This window comes from Phaseolus vulgaris, chromosome 9 (assembly GCF_000499845.2).
Source record: "Phaseolus vulgaris cultivar G19833 chromosome 9, P. vulgaris v2.0, whole genome shotgun sequence".
NCBI lineage: Eukaryota > Viridiplantae > Streptophyta > Magnoliopsida > Fabales > Fabaceae > Phaseolus > Phaseolus vulgaris.
In genome coordinates, this window is record NC_023751.2 from 27045866 (window position 1) to 27059373 (window position 13508).

At 34.9% G+C, this 13508-nt stretch overlaps 2 protein-coding genes across 28 annotated transcripts; both read left to right on the plus strand.

The window, feature by feature from the left end:
• Positions 1-888: 888 nt before the first annotated feature.
• LOC137820312 (probable alpha,alpha-trehalose-phosphate synthase [UDP-forming] 9) lies at positions 889-7007 on the plus strand. Of its 27 annotated transcripts, none has more exons than XM_068624327.1 (8): positions 1125-1308; positions 1503-1592; positions 1976-2211; positions 2301-2372; positions 3462-3500; positions 3605-5546; positions 5956-6229; positions 6304-7007. In XM_068624327.1, the coding sequence occupies exons 6-8, from the start codon at positions 3610-3612 to the stop codon at positions 6640-6642; spliced, it is 2550 nt and encodes an 849-aa protein (XP_068480428.1). In that variant the 5' UTR covers positions 1125-1308; positions 1503-1592; positions 1976-2211; positions 2301-2372; positions 3462-3500; positions 3605-3609; the 3' UTR covers positions 6643-7007. The 27 variants fall into 27 exon arrangements, with proteins under 27 accessions (XP_068480414.1, XP_068480422.1, XP_068480425.1 ...); XM_068624325.1 differs by having other exon boundaries at positions 1129-1308; positions 1400-1592; positions 2065-2211; XM_068624329.1 differs by having other exon boundaries at positions 1141-1308; positions 2065-2211.
• Positions 7008-11738: 4731 nt separating this feature from the next.
• LOC137822354 (uncharacterized) lies at positions 11739-12269 on the plus strand. The gene has a single exon (XM_068627237.1). It carries the CDS (start codon positions 11739-11741, stop codon positions 12267-12269), a length of 531 nt encoding a protein of 176 aa, XP_068483338.1.
• Positions 12270-13508: the final 1239 nt, after the last annotated feature.

Genomic DNA, 13508 nt, shown 5'->3' on the forward strand with positions numbered 1-13508 from the left:
AAAACTGTTTGATTATTTATGAACAAGTTTTCTAATATTCATTATTATTTTAAAAGATCGTGTTTAATAAGATATATTTCCTATTGACTATTTAAATTTTTAACATATACAAATGGTATTTTTAAAAAAATAATTGACGCTTTAGAAGTGTTTCTAAGGTCTTTTATTGTAATTTTATAACCAATAAAAAATATTTTTTAAATTATCATATTCAAAAGAGTTAAAAACAACTGTCATTTATGAAAATATTTTTTACATTATAACCAAACACAATAAGAACTCTCTAAAAGTAAACTATTTGTTTGAAAACTATATTTCCAAGACAATAAAATCCTAATATCATCCTTTAAATTAATTAACATTAAGAAATAATTAAGTGAGAATAAAATAATTAAATTCGAATAATTACCTAGTTAATTCTATATATGCATACATTTAATGACACAATCATAATCCAAGAATTATCAAGTAATGATTATAGCTTCTGATTTTACTTTATAAGGTAAATCTCGTGAGACCAATAAACAAGATTGATTAATATTCATGTTCACAACAACCATAAACCCTATTGATACACCAAATCAATTAAAAATAGATCATTGCAATAAAATATATTTGTGCCTATAAAATATTTATGTAATAATTTAATGTGCGAAATATGTTTATTGAAAATTTCAAATAATGAAAAAGTAATAGCTTGCACAAGGATTTATTGCAAGGGCAGTTTGGGAAGAAGTAACATGTGGAGGAATAGGATCACAGTGACAGCGTAAGACCACCTAGATTGAAATATATCCAACTGTGTCTCTTCATAATAAAATAATAAATTATAAAAATGTATCCAACTATTTTTGCTTCTATTTTCTGACTTTCTAATCCGTTGTTTCCGACAGCATCCTTTGTTGAACAAACGCTTTCCAAGTTGACAAAAAACAGAGCCACCCGAACCAAACGGAACCTAGGATACAAAATTCCCAACATAATTTTCTTTTTCAATTTTAATCAAAATCATAGCTTAATTAACACCTATTTTCATTATTAATAATATTTTTCCTTTTGGGGTCGGTTTAGATGTTAGAATCCGTAAAACTCCTACAAAATCTCACCAGCTTCGAACCTAACACACTTATCCCGTATTTCATATTTATCTAGAAATTGGAAAGAAACAATCTTTTCACTGACACCAATTCTTTTCATTCTTTGCAACTTCCTTTCACAATTGAAGTTCACACCTGTATATTCTCGCTCCAGTAATTTCAGTACATATATCCAAAGGTCTTGTTGGTTGTTGAGATACCCAAGAAGAAGGTAAAACGACTATTTGAGATTTCATTGACTAGTTCACTTTTTCTTTGAATTATCTTCTCCAAGATAAGACCCTTTCTTTCCATTCCATTAGCTTCCTCAGGAGATTGCGGGGACATTAGTTTTTGAAACCTGATTTCATTCTCTTCCTCTCTCTCTCAGTTTTGTGTGTGTTATTCTTGTGCTGCTTGGATCAGTTTGATGCTATTAAGGTAAATGCATGCTCTTCTCCGTGTTCTTGATTCTGTGGATATTTGCATGTGGTGGAGCTGGCTGCTTGGTGAAAGGTATTTTGCTCAGAATTATATGAATGAAAAAATGCTGCTATTTGTTTCTTAACTTGATGCTTTTCAATGTTGTAATAACACACAAAAATTGTAATGCATTATGTAAAATTGTAAATTAAATCTTTCATACAGTTAATGATAATTGACAAATAAAGCCTGCTTAATAATTAAGCTTATCCTCATTAACGAGTATATTGGACTCCTTCTTCAAATTCCCTTATATGGTTTGCGGGGGGAAAAGTTTCCATCCTTAATCCTTTATCCCTTCACCATTGCATTAATCAAGCATTTTTTCTTGTTTATTTTGTTAATTTCACTTTTTATGCAGCTGTCCTTTCCTGTCTGATTTATTTGGCAATGACACACTTTTATTTCCATTTTAGAGCAATTGGGTGGATTTATTTCCTTTCCTAGTTGAGAGAAGTAATAGAGGGTTTTGCCCGAGATTGACTGATATATATTTGAATGGAAGGGAACAAATTGTGACCTGGTTAGAAGTGTTGTACCTAGCCGTCCTCGAGTTAAATGCCTTCTGGTTCACAGGCTTCATATGAGAGGCAAAGTGAGATTGAGAAGTGATGTTCTTCAGTGAAAATCCAATCTAGATATACTTGTCAAGGTTTTTTTATGTTTTTTTATTATGAGTAATCTCTTGTTTTTAGGTTTGTTGTTCTGTGTTTCTGAGTAAATTTGAATGTGCTTGTGTAGATTTGGGTGACCAAAGTTCGGATTCGAAGAGACCTTCATGAGATTAATTGCCTGAGTCAGAGATAAATTAAGGTAAATGTGTGGTTTATCTTATATGCAATTAAATCTTTTATAGCTTTTAGTTTTGCTCTGATGATTATGGATTTTTGGCTAAATCTGCTGAAAGTCTAGTGTTGGACCCACTTTTTATATCTGTGATTTTCTTCTTTTTTCTTGAAACAGAGAATTCAATTTATTTTATGTTAAGGTTAACAGAAAATTTGTAATTGAGAAGGTCATGATCTTAATATTTCATCCCAGAATCAGAGGAAGGGGCATGCCTGATTATAGGCCTAGTGTGGGCAGCAAATAACCAAAAAAGTGGTGATTCCAAGATTTTGGATGGCCTAGGATTTTATGCCATAATGCCTGTTTTGGAGATATATAATCTCCTTTCAGTAGTCCCTTAGAATATATAGTGGTATTTTGGTGGGGCAGAGATACCGTGTTATTTCGTTTGGACTTCCTACCCAAAGCTCTTAGTATGGAACACATAAAGCGTGTATTTGGTTTCTGCGTCCTGTTGAAACCGTAGTATGTATGTGAAAAACATGTAAAAGTTAAACTTCCAGGAAGTTTCCTCGTTACCAAAGCCAAAAAGTTAATCGTGTTTTTTGTAAAAGTAACCTACTGAAGATCTAGTGATCACGGCTTTAGATCATAGTCATCTTGATTCTTCTAATTAGTAACTGAGAATTAAGTTGATGTTTCTATTTTCTTATGTAATGTACAAATTGTTACTGATTTCTTCTACTAAATTAAATGGTTTCTAATTACTGAAAAATGCTTGAAGAATTTGTAACCGTATGCTATGTGCCTAACATGCTACTTTATACATTTGTAAGATTTAATGATTCTGCCACTTGTTGGATTTCTAATTTCAACAATCAATTACTCAACCATAGTAAATATTACTTTGCAAGTGTTTGTCTCATGTCTAAATAACATAAATTTGTTCCACTCTTTCAAATCAATCCATGGTGTAAACGCATCTACTGAAAGCAGTGACATACTGAAAATTAATGAATTGATGAACTTGTGGAGTATGACTGTGTAATGTATCTGTGTCCTATCCTGGTGCATTGTATGTAGATAATAATTGCTTCTCTTCTATCTTTGCAGGTAACTGCATTCTTTGGGCTGATTTCAAGATCTTTTCAGGTGTAGATACCCGTTCCTTAATCACACTAATATATATATCTTCAAAAACTTTAAAGTAAAGATGGTGGCAAGGTCATGCTTGAATTTGTTAGACTTGGTATCAGGAGATATGCTGAATTTCTCTCGAACTCCCAGATCTCTTCCGCGAGTTATGACTGATCCAGTAATCATTTCTCATGGAGATGGTAAACAAAGTAATGATGATGATTCAGGTGTTTTCTCATCTGAACACCGTCGCAAGATAATTATAGTATCAAATTCTCTTCCTCTCAATGCGAAAAGGGACAAAGTATCTGGCAGATGGTGCTTCAGTTATGATGAAGATTCAATTTTTTGGCAGTTAAAGGATGGTCTCTCTCCTGATGCTGATGTTGTGTATGTGGGATCTCTGAAGGTTGATGTTGATGCAAGTGAGCAAGATAAAGTTTCCCTTCAGTTGCTGGAGGAATTCAACTGCTTGCCTACTTTTATTCCTCCAGAACTCTACAAACAATTCCATGATGGATTCTGCAAGCAACATTTGTGGCCTCTATTCCATTACATGTTGCCCATGTATCCAGGCAATCGCCGCTTTGATAGATCACAGTGGCAGGCTTATGTTTCTGCTAACAAGATATTTGCAGATAAAGTCATGGAGGTCCTTAATCCAGAAGATGATTATGTATGGGTTCATGATTATCATCTTATGGTCCTTCCGACTTTTCTGCGTAAGCGTTGTAGTCGAGTCAAGCTTGGTTTTTTCCTCCACAGTCCATTTCCTTCATCAGAAATTTATAAAACTCTCCCTGTCAGAGGTGAAATTTTGAAAGCACTGCTTAATGCAGATTTAGTTGGTTTTCACACCTTTGATTATGCTCGCCATTTTCTCTCCTGCTGCAGGCGAATGCTAGGCTTGGAACATGAATCCAAAAGGGGTTACATAGGGCTTGAATACTCTGGACGGACAATATTCATTAAAATTTTGCCTGCTGGGATTCACATGGGCCGACTTCAATCTGCCTTAGATCACCCTTCCTCTTCTAACAAAGTCAGAGAAATCCACCAACAATTTAAGGGCAAAAAGATTATTCTTGGTGTTGATGATATGGACATATTCAAAGGTGTCAGTTTAAAATTCTTGGCCATAGAACAACTCCTGCAGCAATATCCGGAAATGCAAGGTCAAATAGTACTGATCCAAATTTTAAACCCCCCAAGTAGTGCTGACAAAGACGTTGACAATGCAAAGGAGGAGGCTTACATTACTTCCAAAAGGATAAATGAAAGGTTTGGTTTGGAAAGTTATGAACCTATCATCATCATTGACCGCCATGTTCCTTTCTATGAGAAGGCAGCCTATTATGCTTTGGCAGAATGTTGCATTGTGAATGCAGTTCGTGACGGTTTGAATTTGGTTCCATACAAGTACACTGTTTGTAGGCAGGGAAGTGCTAAAATGGATGAAGCCTTAGAAATTGCTTCTGACTCCCCCCGTGTAAGTGCACTTGTTGTTTCTGAGTTTATAGGCTGCACACCATCTCTTAGTGGGGCAATAAGGGTGAACCCATGGGATATTGATGCAGTAGCCGAAGCACTAAATTTGGCAATCACAATGCCTGGTGGAGAGAAGCAGCTTCGACATGAGAAGCACTACAGATATGTTAGTTCTCATGATGTGGCCTACTGGGCTAGAAGCTTTGAGCAAGATCTAGTGTTTTCGTGCAAGGATCACCATAGGAACTGTTGCTGGGGCATTGGCTTTGGTCTGAACTTCAGAATTTTGTCTCTGTCTCCTAGTTTCAGGAGGCTATCCATAGACCACATTGTCCCTGCATATAAAAGGAGCAGTTGCAGAGCAATCTTTTTAGATTATGATGGTACAGTTGTACCTCAAGCATCCATTGTGAAAGCCCCCAGTCCTGAAGTCATATCTGTGCTAAATAATCTTTGCAGTGATGTTAACAACACTGTGTTTATTGTTAGTGGCAGGGGAAAAAGTTCATTGAGTGAATGGTTTGATCAGTGTGAGAATCTTGGTATAGCAGCTGAGCATGGTTATTTTATAAGGTTGGTGATTTATAGTTGGTTATGTCAAATTCAACTATTCATCATAATGACTTCCCTTAAATGACTTTCAACCGTACCTAAATATACCCCTTAAAAGAAGAACAAAGAAAAGTGAAAACGAAAGTGGCTTTTATCAAGGGCTTACAGCATTGGCTTATAATGTTGTGTACTGTGAAAATTTGAATTCACCTTTTAGTACATGTTTATGTGGGTGTTTTAGCTTTTCATGGGTTTGTCTGTTAGAACTGGTATTTATGTTTGATCTTTTCTGTATTGAGTAAATTTGAATTCTCCTTGTGGTACATGTTTATTTATATATGGGTGTTTCTGCTCCTTATGGCACAGTGGTTATCATGTCACTGTCAAGTTCTTTAAGGTGATGGTATTCTTGTTTGATCTTTTACCATAGGTGGGATAAGCATGCTAGTTGGGAAATGAGTCATGTAGATACAGATTTTGCATGGAAAAGGATTGCTGAACCTGTGATGAGATCTTATATGGAGGCCACAGACGGCTCCTCTGTAGAGAGCAAAGAGAGTGCCTTGGTATGGCATTACTGTGATGCAGATCCTGATTTTGGATCTTGGCAAGCCATGGAGCTGCTGGATCACCTTGAAAATGTACTTGCGAATGAGCCTGTTGTTGTGAAAAAAGGACAACATATTATCGAAGTCAAGCCTCAGGTCATACTTATCTCTTCTCATCTCAAGTTATTATTTTTTTCAAAATCTGATATTGACTAAGCAATGCATTACAGGGAATTACAAAAGGGTTAGTTGCACAGGAAGTTCTTTCTACCCTAACCAAGAAGGGTAAATTGCCAGATTTTGTACTGTGCATTGGTGATGATAGGTCTGATGAGGATATGTTTGAGAGCATTTTAACCAAACCTTACAGTGCTACCTCCTTCTCAGCACCCGAAATCTTTGCATGCACTGTTGGACAAAAACCAAGCAAGGCTAGATACTACCTTGATGACACCATGGATGTGATGTCATTACTTGAGGGTCTTGGTTCTGCTTCAGTGCCTAAATCAAGATATTCTACAGAAACCCCTTTGGAGAAAGGAGAAGTATGTTTTGAGAATATCCTATAAAGTAAAGGTACATTTTAGCTGTGTAGGCATCCGCACAGGAGAAAGAAACAGTTTTGATTGGTTGTTTTTGGTATGATGTACAAAAGCATGGTTTAAGGGAAAAAACTTTGAATCTGACTTTTGATTATAGAAAATGTTGCTAGCAGCTTTAGGTCTCAGAAATTGAACACAGGGAATTAGAGAGATTGATTTTTTTGATTGGTAGGTGGGGACAAAAGGGTGTACCTGTAGCACTGAAAGGATACTGAATATGTTCATAGATACAGAATCTAGGTATTCTTCCCAGGAATTCATTGGTTGTATATTTGATGGGTTATGTATACATTAATGTCATTCAGAATCTAATATTTTTTGTTTCGGAGAAATGGGTCCCTGAATCCCATGCAACATTATTTTCATACTTGATTAATTTTTTATTAAATACCTCCTTTTAAACATGCATTGAAATTTCGAAACTTGGATTCAGTGAATATGGTTTAGGTGAAAAAGAAAAGAAGGAAGAAGAAAAAATGAAAGGAAAAGATTAAAAGGTTTATTTTTTTGTTCCACCTCACTTTTTTCTTCTAATTTTAGAAAGAAAAAGAGAGAAAGGTGTTGTAAGGATTTAAATATAAAATTATACTTGCTTATCATATACTTTATTTTGTTTCAGTTATTTTCTCATTTTGTATACACATTTTATCTCACTCTCCTTTTATACTAAACTAGCAAAAAGACAGGCATTATGTGTATATATATTTTTTAATTTTATCATAAACTTGTATTTTTATGTATATATATATTTTAATTTTATCATAAATTTACGTGTATGTAATTTCCTAAAATATTATCACAAGTTTTATATTTATTAAAAAAATTATATTAATCGAAACATAACTAACATAATAAATATATATGATAAATTAATCTCATTACAAATTATAATATATATTAAATATAAAATAATAAATATATATAATAAATTAATTTCATTACTGACCAAGTATTTTTGTGCTCGGTTATTTTGTGTTGTGTAAGGTCAACTTGGTTGTTGGGTCTAGGTGAGACCATGCAGATGGTCCCTTTTCAGGAAGGCTCAAAGTGCGCGGTAGGATCGTTATGCAAAGTAATTTATAAATACACCTACTTATAAATATGTTTGGAACGGTGAATGTAATACTGTTGTTATTTTACATGTTTGTTGTGAGTATGTGACAATATTTTATGTTGCATGTTTCTGTTGTATATCTGTTACACGTGGCTAGTTGTTGTTAACCCTAGTAAAGTAGGGAGATGCATTGGTAACAGAAAGTGGATCTGCGGATGGCACCTGAAGATCATTGGTGCCCGTGGCAAGTGATTTCTTCTATTACAGATAAAAGATTAACGTACTTAGTATATTTTCAGTTAAGATTTTCTTATCCCCAGGGAGAATGGTTGCATGTTGCATGTGCGACAATAAAAGGAGAGTAAGTCTCCAGGTAAAATTACGCTGTTTTTATATACTTTCTTAACTGGTTACTTTCGGTGAGCCCTAGCTGACTTGATCGTCAGAGTGTAATCAACATATAGGCGTCCTCTGTCTCAACGGAGCCTTATTCTAGTGCGACATGGAATCGGTTCCATAAGAGGTAGATACAGAAGGGGTTATTCAACCTGAAGTCAATCGTCAACTGACAAGAACATTTGGTGCCCACTGTGGGGCTTGCTAAAACTTGATCCCATCCACATTCTGGTTCGAGTTTACAGACAGAGATGAGGAACAAGTTCTTCATTTTTATTATAGAAGGTCCACATTTTTTTTACACTGAAAACAGTTGAGACGACGTAATACGAGGCAAGTGCCATTGGGACAAGAAGGAGGTGAGGGTCCCACATTGCAGCAGCTTATGGAGACCATCAGGAATCTCCTCACTGCGTTTAATGCCTAGATGATTATCTTGGGTGGGTCAGATGCAGTATGGTGCAAGATGTTCATGGGCACCTTCATGGGTACGACAATACAGTGGTTCAGTGGACTCCCGGATGGCCATATCACCTCTTTTGCACAGTTCGCCAAATTGTTTCGAGAGCAGTTTTATGCCAACCGGGTCAAGCACCCAGTCTTATATGATCTCTTCAATGTGCGCCAGAGGGAAAGGGAGACATTGAAGGATTATCTAATCCGATTTTGGGCTCTCACTGTGAAACTACAAACTCATGATGAGAACGTCATGGTGTCCGCCTTTGAGCAAATGGTCGCTTCAGGACCATTCTGCGATAAAGGAATCAGAAGCCCTGCAAAATCTTTCTTCGAAATCAAATGAAGAGTAGTCGCCCACATTAATGCCGAAGAAGGAGTAGCAGCTAGAAACAACGGTTCGCATTCTTGGTTGACTAAGCCAAAGGAAGTCAGCAAAGCTTCTCAGCCTATGGGGGTTAATGAGACCTCAGTTAGGAAGAAGACAGAAGCCAAACATCACCCTTACAGGAAAGGGGAATTCAAGGAAAAAGGTAAAGAGGAGGAAGTCTGTCCCAAGTTCTGCATATCGTACAAGGAACTGATAGGTATACCAGTAGTGGCTGAAAAGTTGAGATTCCCCTAAAAAGCTTATAGAAATTTGAGAGGAAAAGAAGATATTTGATGCGAATTCCACAAGAGATTCGGACATGGTATTGAGCGGTGCATGGCTTTAGGCTACGAGTTGGCCAAGCTTTTGAAGGACTATTTCTTGAAAGAATATCTCGAAGCCGACCAAGGAGAACCATAGGAGGAAGTCGTTCTAAGGGACCAAGCGCATGAGGTCCCCGTGCACGCCGAGTTAAATACGATCTCGGGTGGGTTTTCTGGAGGAAGTAGCATGGCTACCAAACACAAAAGATACGCAAGGGCAGTGATGTCACTGAAGGCAAGATGTCACGATGACACGCCATATCCATATCTCTTTTTCACGAAGACAGACTTGGTAGGTGTGGTCCCTCACGACAACGACCCGGTAGTGATATCCGGTGTTATGGTAGGGAGAAAGGTGTATCGGGCTCTCATTGACCAAGGGAGTTTGGCTGATGTGCTGTTTTGGTCCATGTTTTCAACTTGAGGCTATCCCCCGATCAGATGAGGTCGCACGACGGATGCTTAGTTGGTTTTGCATGGGACCAAGTGGAGGTTCGAGACTACATTGATTTAAGGACGAATTTTACAGATGAGGAAGCTGCCGAGACTTGGTAGCTGCTAGGGCACCACAAAAGGGTTATCGCCCAAAACATTTACTAGCCATGTTGAGAATATTATGTCTACTAGTGTATGTTAAATGTTGTTGTGAATGGTTTTTGACACTCTAAGCTCATTAATATACATTTTTCTAAAATTTATGTTATGTTGTAACCATCATGACTCTTATTATTTTTGCATAGTTAATTTTAATTCATGATAGGATAAATTGATCTAAGACCTTTTTAATGCACTTTATGATTCATGTAATTATTAAATCATGAAATTTATATGTAATTATTAAATCATGAAATTTATATGTAATTATTAAATCATGAAATTTATAGTTCCATATGAATCAAATAAAAAAATGTTAGAAAATTATATAAATTAATTATATAATGTGATATGTTAAATAAATTTTAGGTTTCAGACCTAAATGTAATTTAATAATGTAAAATTACACATTGATTAATATGATAACTACTCTAATAAAGATATTAAGAAAATATGGTTTTCTTCCTCCGAGTGAAGTTATCTTAATATTTACTATAAAAAAGAGTGTAACAATTATGGTATATCTTATTGATCAAAATGAATGTCTATTTTTATTTGTACAGTATGTATACTTTTAATCTTACATGTGTTACATAAAAAAGAATATTATAAATACCCAAGTTTATAAATAAAAGTTTGACTCGAAGTTTAAGGTTGTTACGAAACACATTGTACTCAGTTTTCTTATACATAAAACATACAGTGACTAATTAATGAGAAGTGTATTATTCACTTTATTTACAACTTTTCTATTCAGTATTTTCTAGTTATTTATAATTGTTTGGTAAATTTCATCTCCCATAATCTATCTATTTTATTGAAATTGTTTACTTTTATGGGTTAATGTTCTTCTATACAATAAACCCTATACAGTTAAAATTATCAGTATAAACAAACAGGATTTATAATTTATATTTACTTATTTATTTATTTTATTTCATCACCTAATTTATTTTTCATTGCAGAAATTGCTAATACAAACATTTTACAACGAACGAAAATAAAATTCACCAAACAATTTACCCTATCTATGAAATATATATATATATATATATATATATATATATATATATATATATTATGAAATAATGAAAAATATTCCAGCTTTGTAATCTTTTTATCACATGATCTGTTATAGATAAATTAGTCAGTGAAATAAATTATTGGATGTCGGTTGACTCGTGTTCAGTCATTTCACTTCTCTTAGGATTCTCCCGCACAACAGACAGACATAGTATTCAACATCTATACAGCTATTTAAAATAAAAACAATTCTATAAAATTAAATTATACAATTAAAAAATAACGACAACATATTCTCTCAAACACACTATTATTAATCGAAATTTATAGATTTTGTTAAATATTTTTCTTTTTATCTAATAATTTTATAAATCATTGTTAAGTAATCATTTATTATCAGTATGAAATATTTCCTGATTTTATTAACGATTAATTTATAATTATTTTTTATAAATTTAGCAGTACTTCTATTAATAATAGAAAACAAAAATAAAAAGTTATATAAATAATGTAATAATTATGGATCCAGCTGTGAAGTGGATATGTATGAGAATGAGAACCGAACTCTGACACCTAATAATAATATACGATCCAGCTCATCATATGCTGTCAACGTTGCAAAAATGTCTTCAACTTCAACGGCTCCCACACCCTTTTCTTACCCAATTACGAAAACCATAAAGAAGCAGCATTTATAAAACTAACGTTGTGAAGCCACACTTTTATTGTGGGCGCTGACTAAGTCACTGATTGTGGTTAATCCATTTTGTAGTATATTAATTAGACACTCTTCTGTTGCATTGGTATCACACACTGTAACTGAAAGAGAGAAACAACCGGTACTGTCATGTCCAATTCGCAGCTCACAGACCATGATTCAACGGGCAGCGGGGACGAGAAGTCAAACTCTCTCTTAGCCAACGCGCGCTGCAGCTTCTGCTTCACCTGCTGTTTCGGTTCCCGGGGCCGATCAGCCAGCGTCGGATTCGCGTGGTGGGAGCGTGTCACGTCGCCGTCGTTGTCTGATTCGCACTCCGAGGTGCAACCGGCGACCGGGAGCCCTGCTGGCCGGCGATGGTGGTCTCCCGGTGCCACTGCCTTCATGAAGGTGCGCGAGTGGTCAGAGCTCGCGGCGGGTCCCCGGTGGAAGAACTTCATCCGACGGTTCAATCGGAGCCGTGGTGGTTCGCGCCACGCGCCGGGGAAATACCAGTACGACCCCTTTAGTTACGCCTTGAACTTCGACGATGGGCATAGCGGGGATTTCGACGATGAAGGTTACGACGGGTTACGGAATTTCTCCACCCGTTATGCCGGGGCTCCTCCGTTGAAGTCCGTCTCCACGAATTCCAATCAAGACGTCGTCGTTTCGGGCTAGAGAAAGCGATTGCGTATCTGCACTTTGTTGTGTGGTTTAGATTCTCGAATTCACTTTTTAGAAACTAGAAGTGCAGTTTTGTGTATTTTACCATTGGTCATAGCATTTTAGATTTTCTTACTGTATACTCCTTTACAAATATTTTTTTTAATTAATATTGTTTTGACACCTTTTTAAAGCATTATTCTCGGTATATACTTTTTTTTTTTCTTTTTAGTAGATATTTTTATGTGTACATTAAAACTCATACTTATCCTTTACTAGTTTTTTTGTTCTTTTTAGTGGATATTTTTATGTGTACATTAAAACTCATACTTATCCTTTACCGATCAATGTCATACAAGTGGTTGGTGACGTGTATGAGACGTCCTGTTGATAAACCAGCAGGAGTGGGACATGCCCTTGAACTAGTTACCAAGGCTGTGTATTTTGAAACTTTTATTTTATTTCTTATATTTTTAATAGATAGATTCTTAGAGATGTTTTTCGTTTGATTTAAAATATATCCTACTGATGTGAATTATAAAAAAAATTAAATATTTAAATTAATTTATAATTATTTAAATTTTTATTATTTTAACTATACAGTAGTCTATTTATTTTAAATAAAATTTGTATTATTTTAAGCATACAATAGTATATTTATTTCAAATTTATATTTTTAAATTTTACATATGGTTCATTTAATTGAATTTGGATTATTGAATTTTGATAACTGAAAATTGAGGTGAGTCTAATTTAGTTTAAATTATAAAAGTTTAAGTCGGGTAACTTAAGGTATGAAAGATCAAGTTGGGTTGGGTCTAAAATTAAATTGGGTTAGACCAAAGTTATATAAGGTTGGATTAATCAAGTCATATTATGTCAAAGTGATGTTAAGTTAGACTAGATCTGTGATATGTTCTGTCAAGTCAAACTTAGGGTAGGTTAAGCTCGGCTAAGTCCAATCTCAAGTGATGTAAATGAAGATGAAGAAGGGTTGGTTGAAGAAAGAGAAAATGAGATTAATAGAATAAAAATTAAAAAAACACGACAAAGAAAAATAAAGAAGAAGAAATAAGAGGGAGATTCTGAAGGAGACTAACTAGAGGAGGACTCAAGACTTTGGAAGAAGATATTAGAGGATTGTTCATGAGTAGTTCTTAGTTTTTAAGGAAACTTGAGAGAGGCTAGAACTTGATGGTTAACACTTGAGAGAACTTGGACGAATTGCATGAGAGTTAGGAATGCCTTTTGGAG

What these genes read in the sequence shown, in the direction of transcription:
- LOC137822354 (XM_068627237.1), top strand. Translation starts at nt 11,739, where the DNA reads ATGTCCAATTCGCAGCTCACAGACCATGATTCAACGGGCAGCGGGGAC.
- LOC137820312 (XM_068624313.1), top strand. Translation starts at nt 3,562, where the DNA reads ATGGTGGCAAGGTCATGCTTGAATTTGTTAGACTTGGTATCAGGAGAT. An exon ending in GAGCATGGTTATTTTATAAG is followed by an intron (nt 5,547 to 5,955) that starts GTTGGTGATTTA and finishes CTTTTACCATAG; the next exon opens with GTGGGATAAGCATGCTAGTT. An exon ending in TTATCGAAGTCAAGCCTCAG is followed by an intron (nt 6,230 to 6,303) that starts GTCATACTTATC and finishes AATGCATTACAG; the next exon opens with GGAATTACAAAAGGGTTAGT.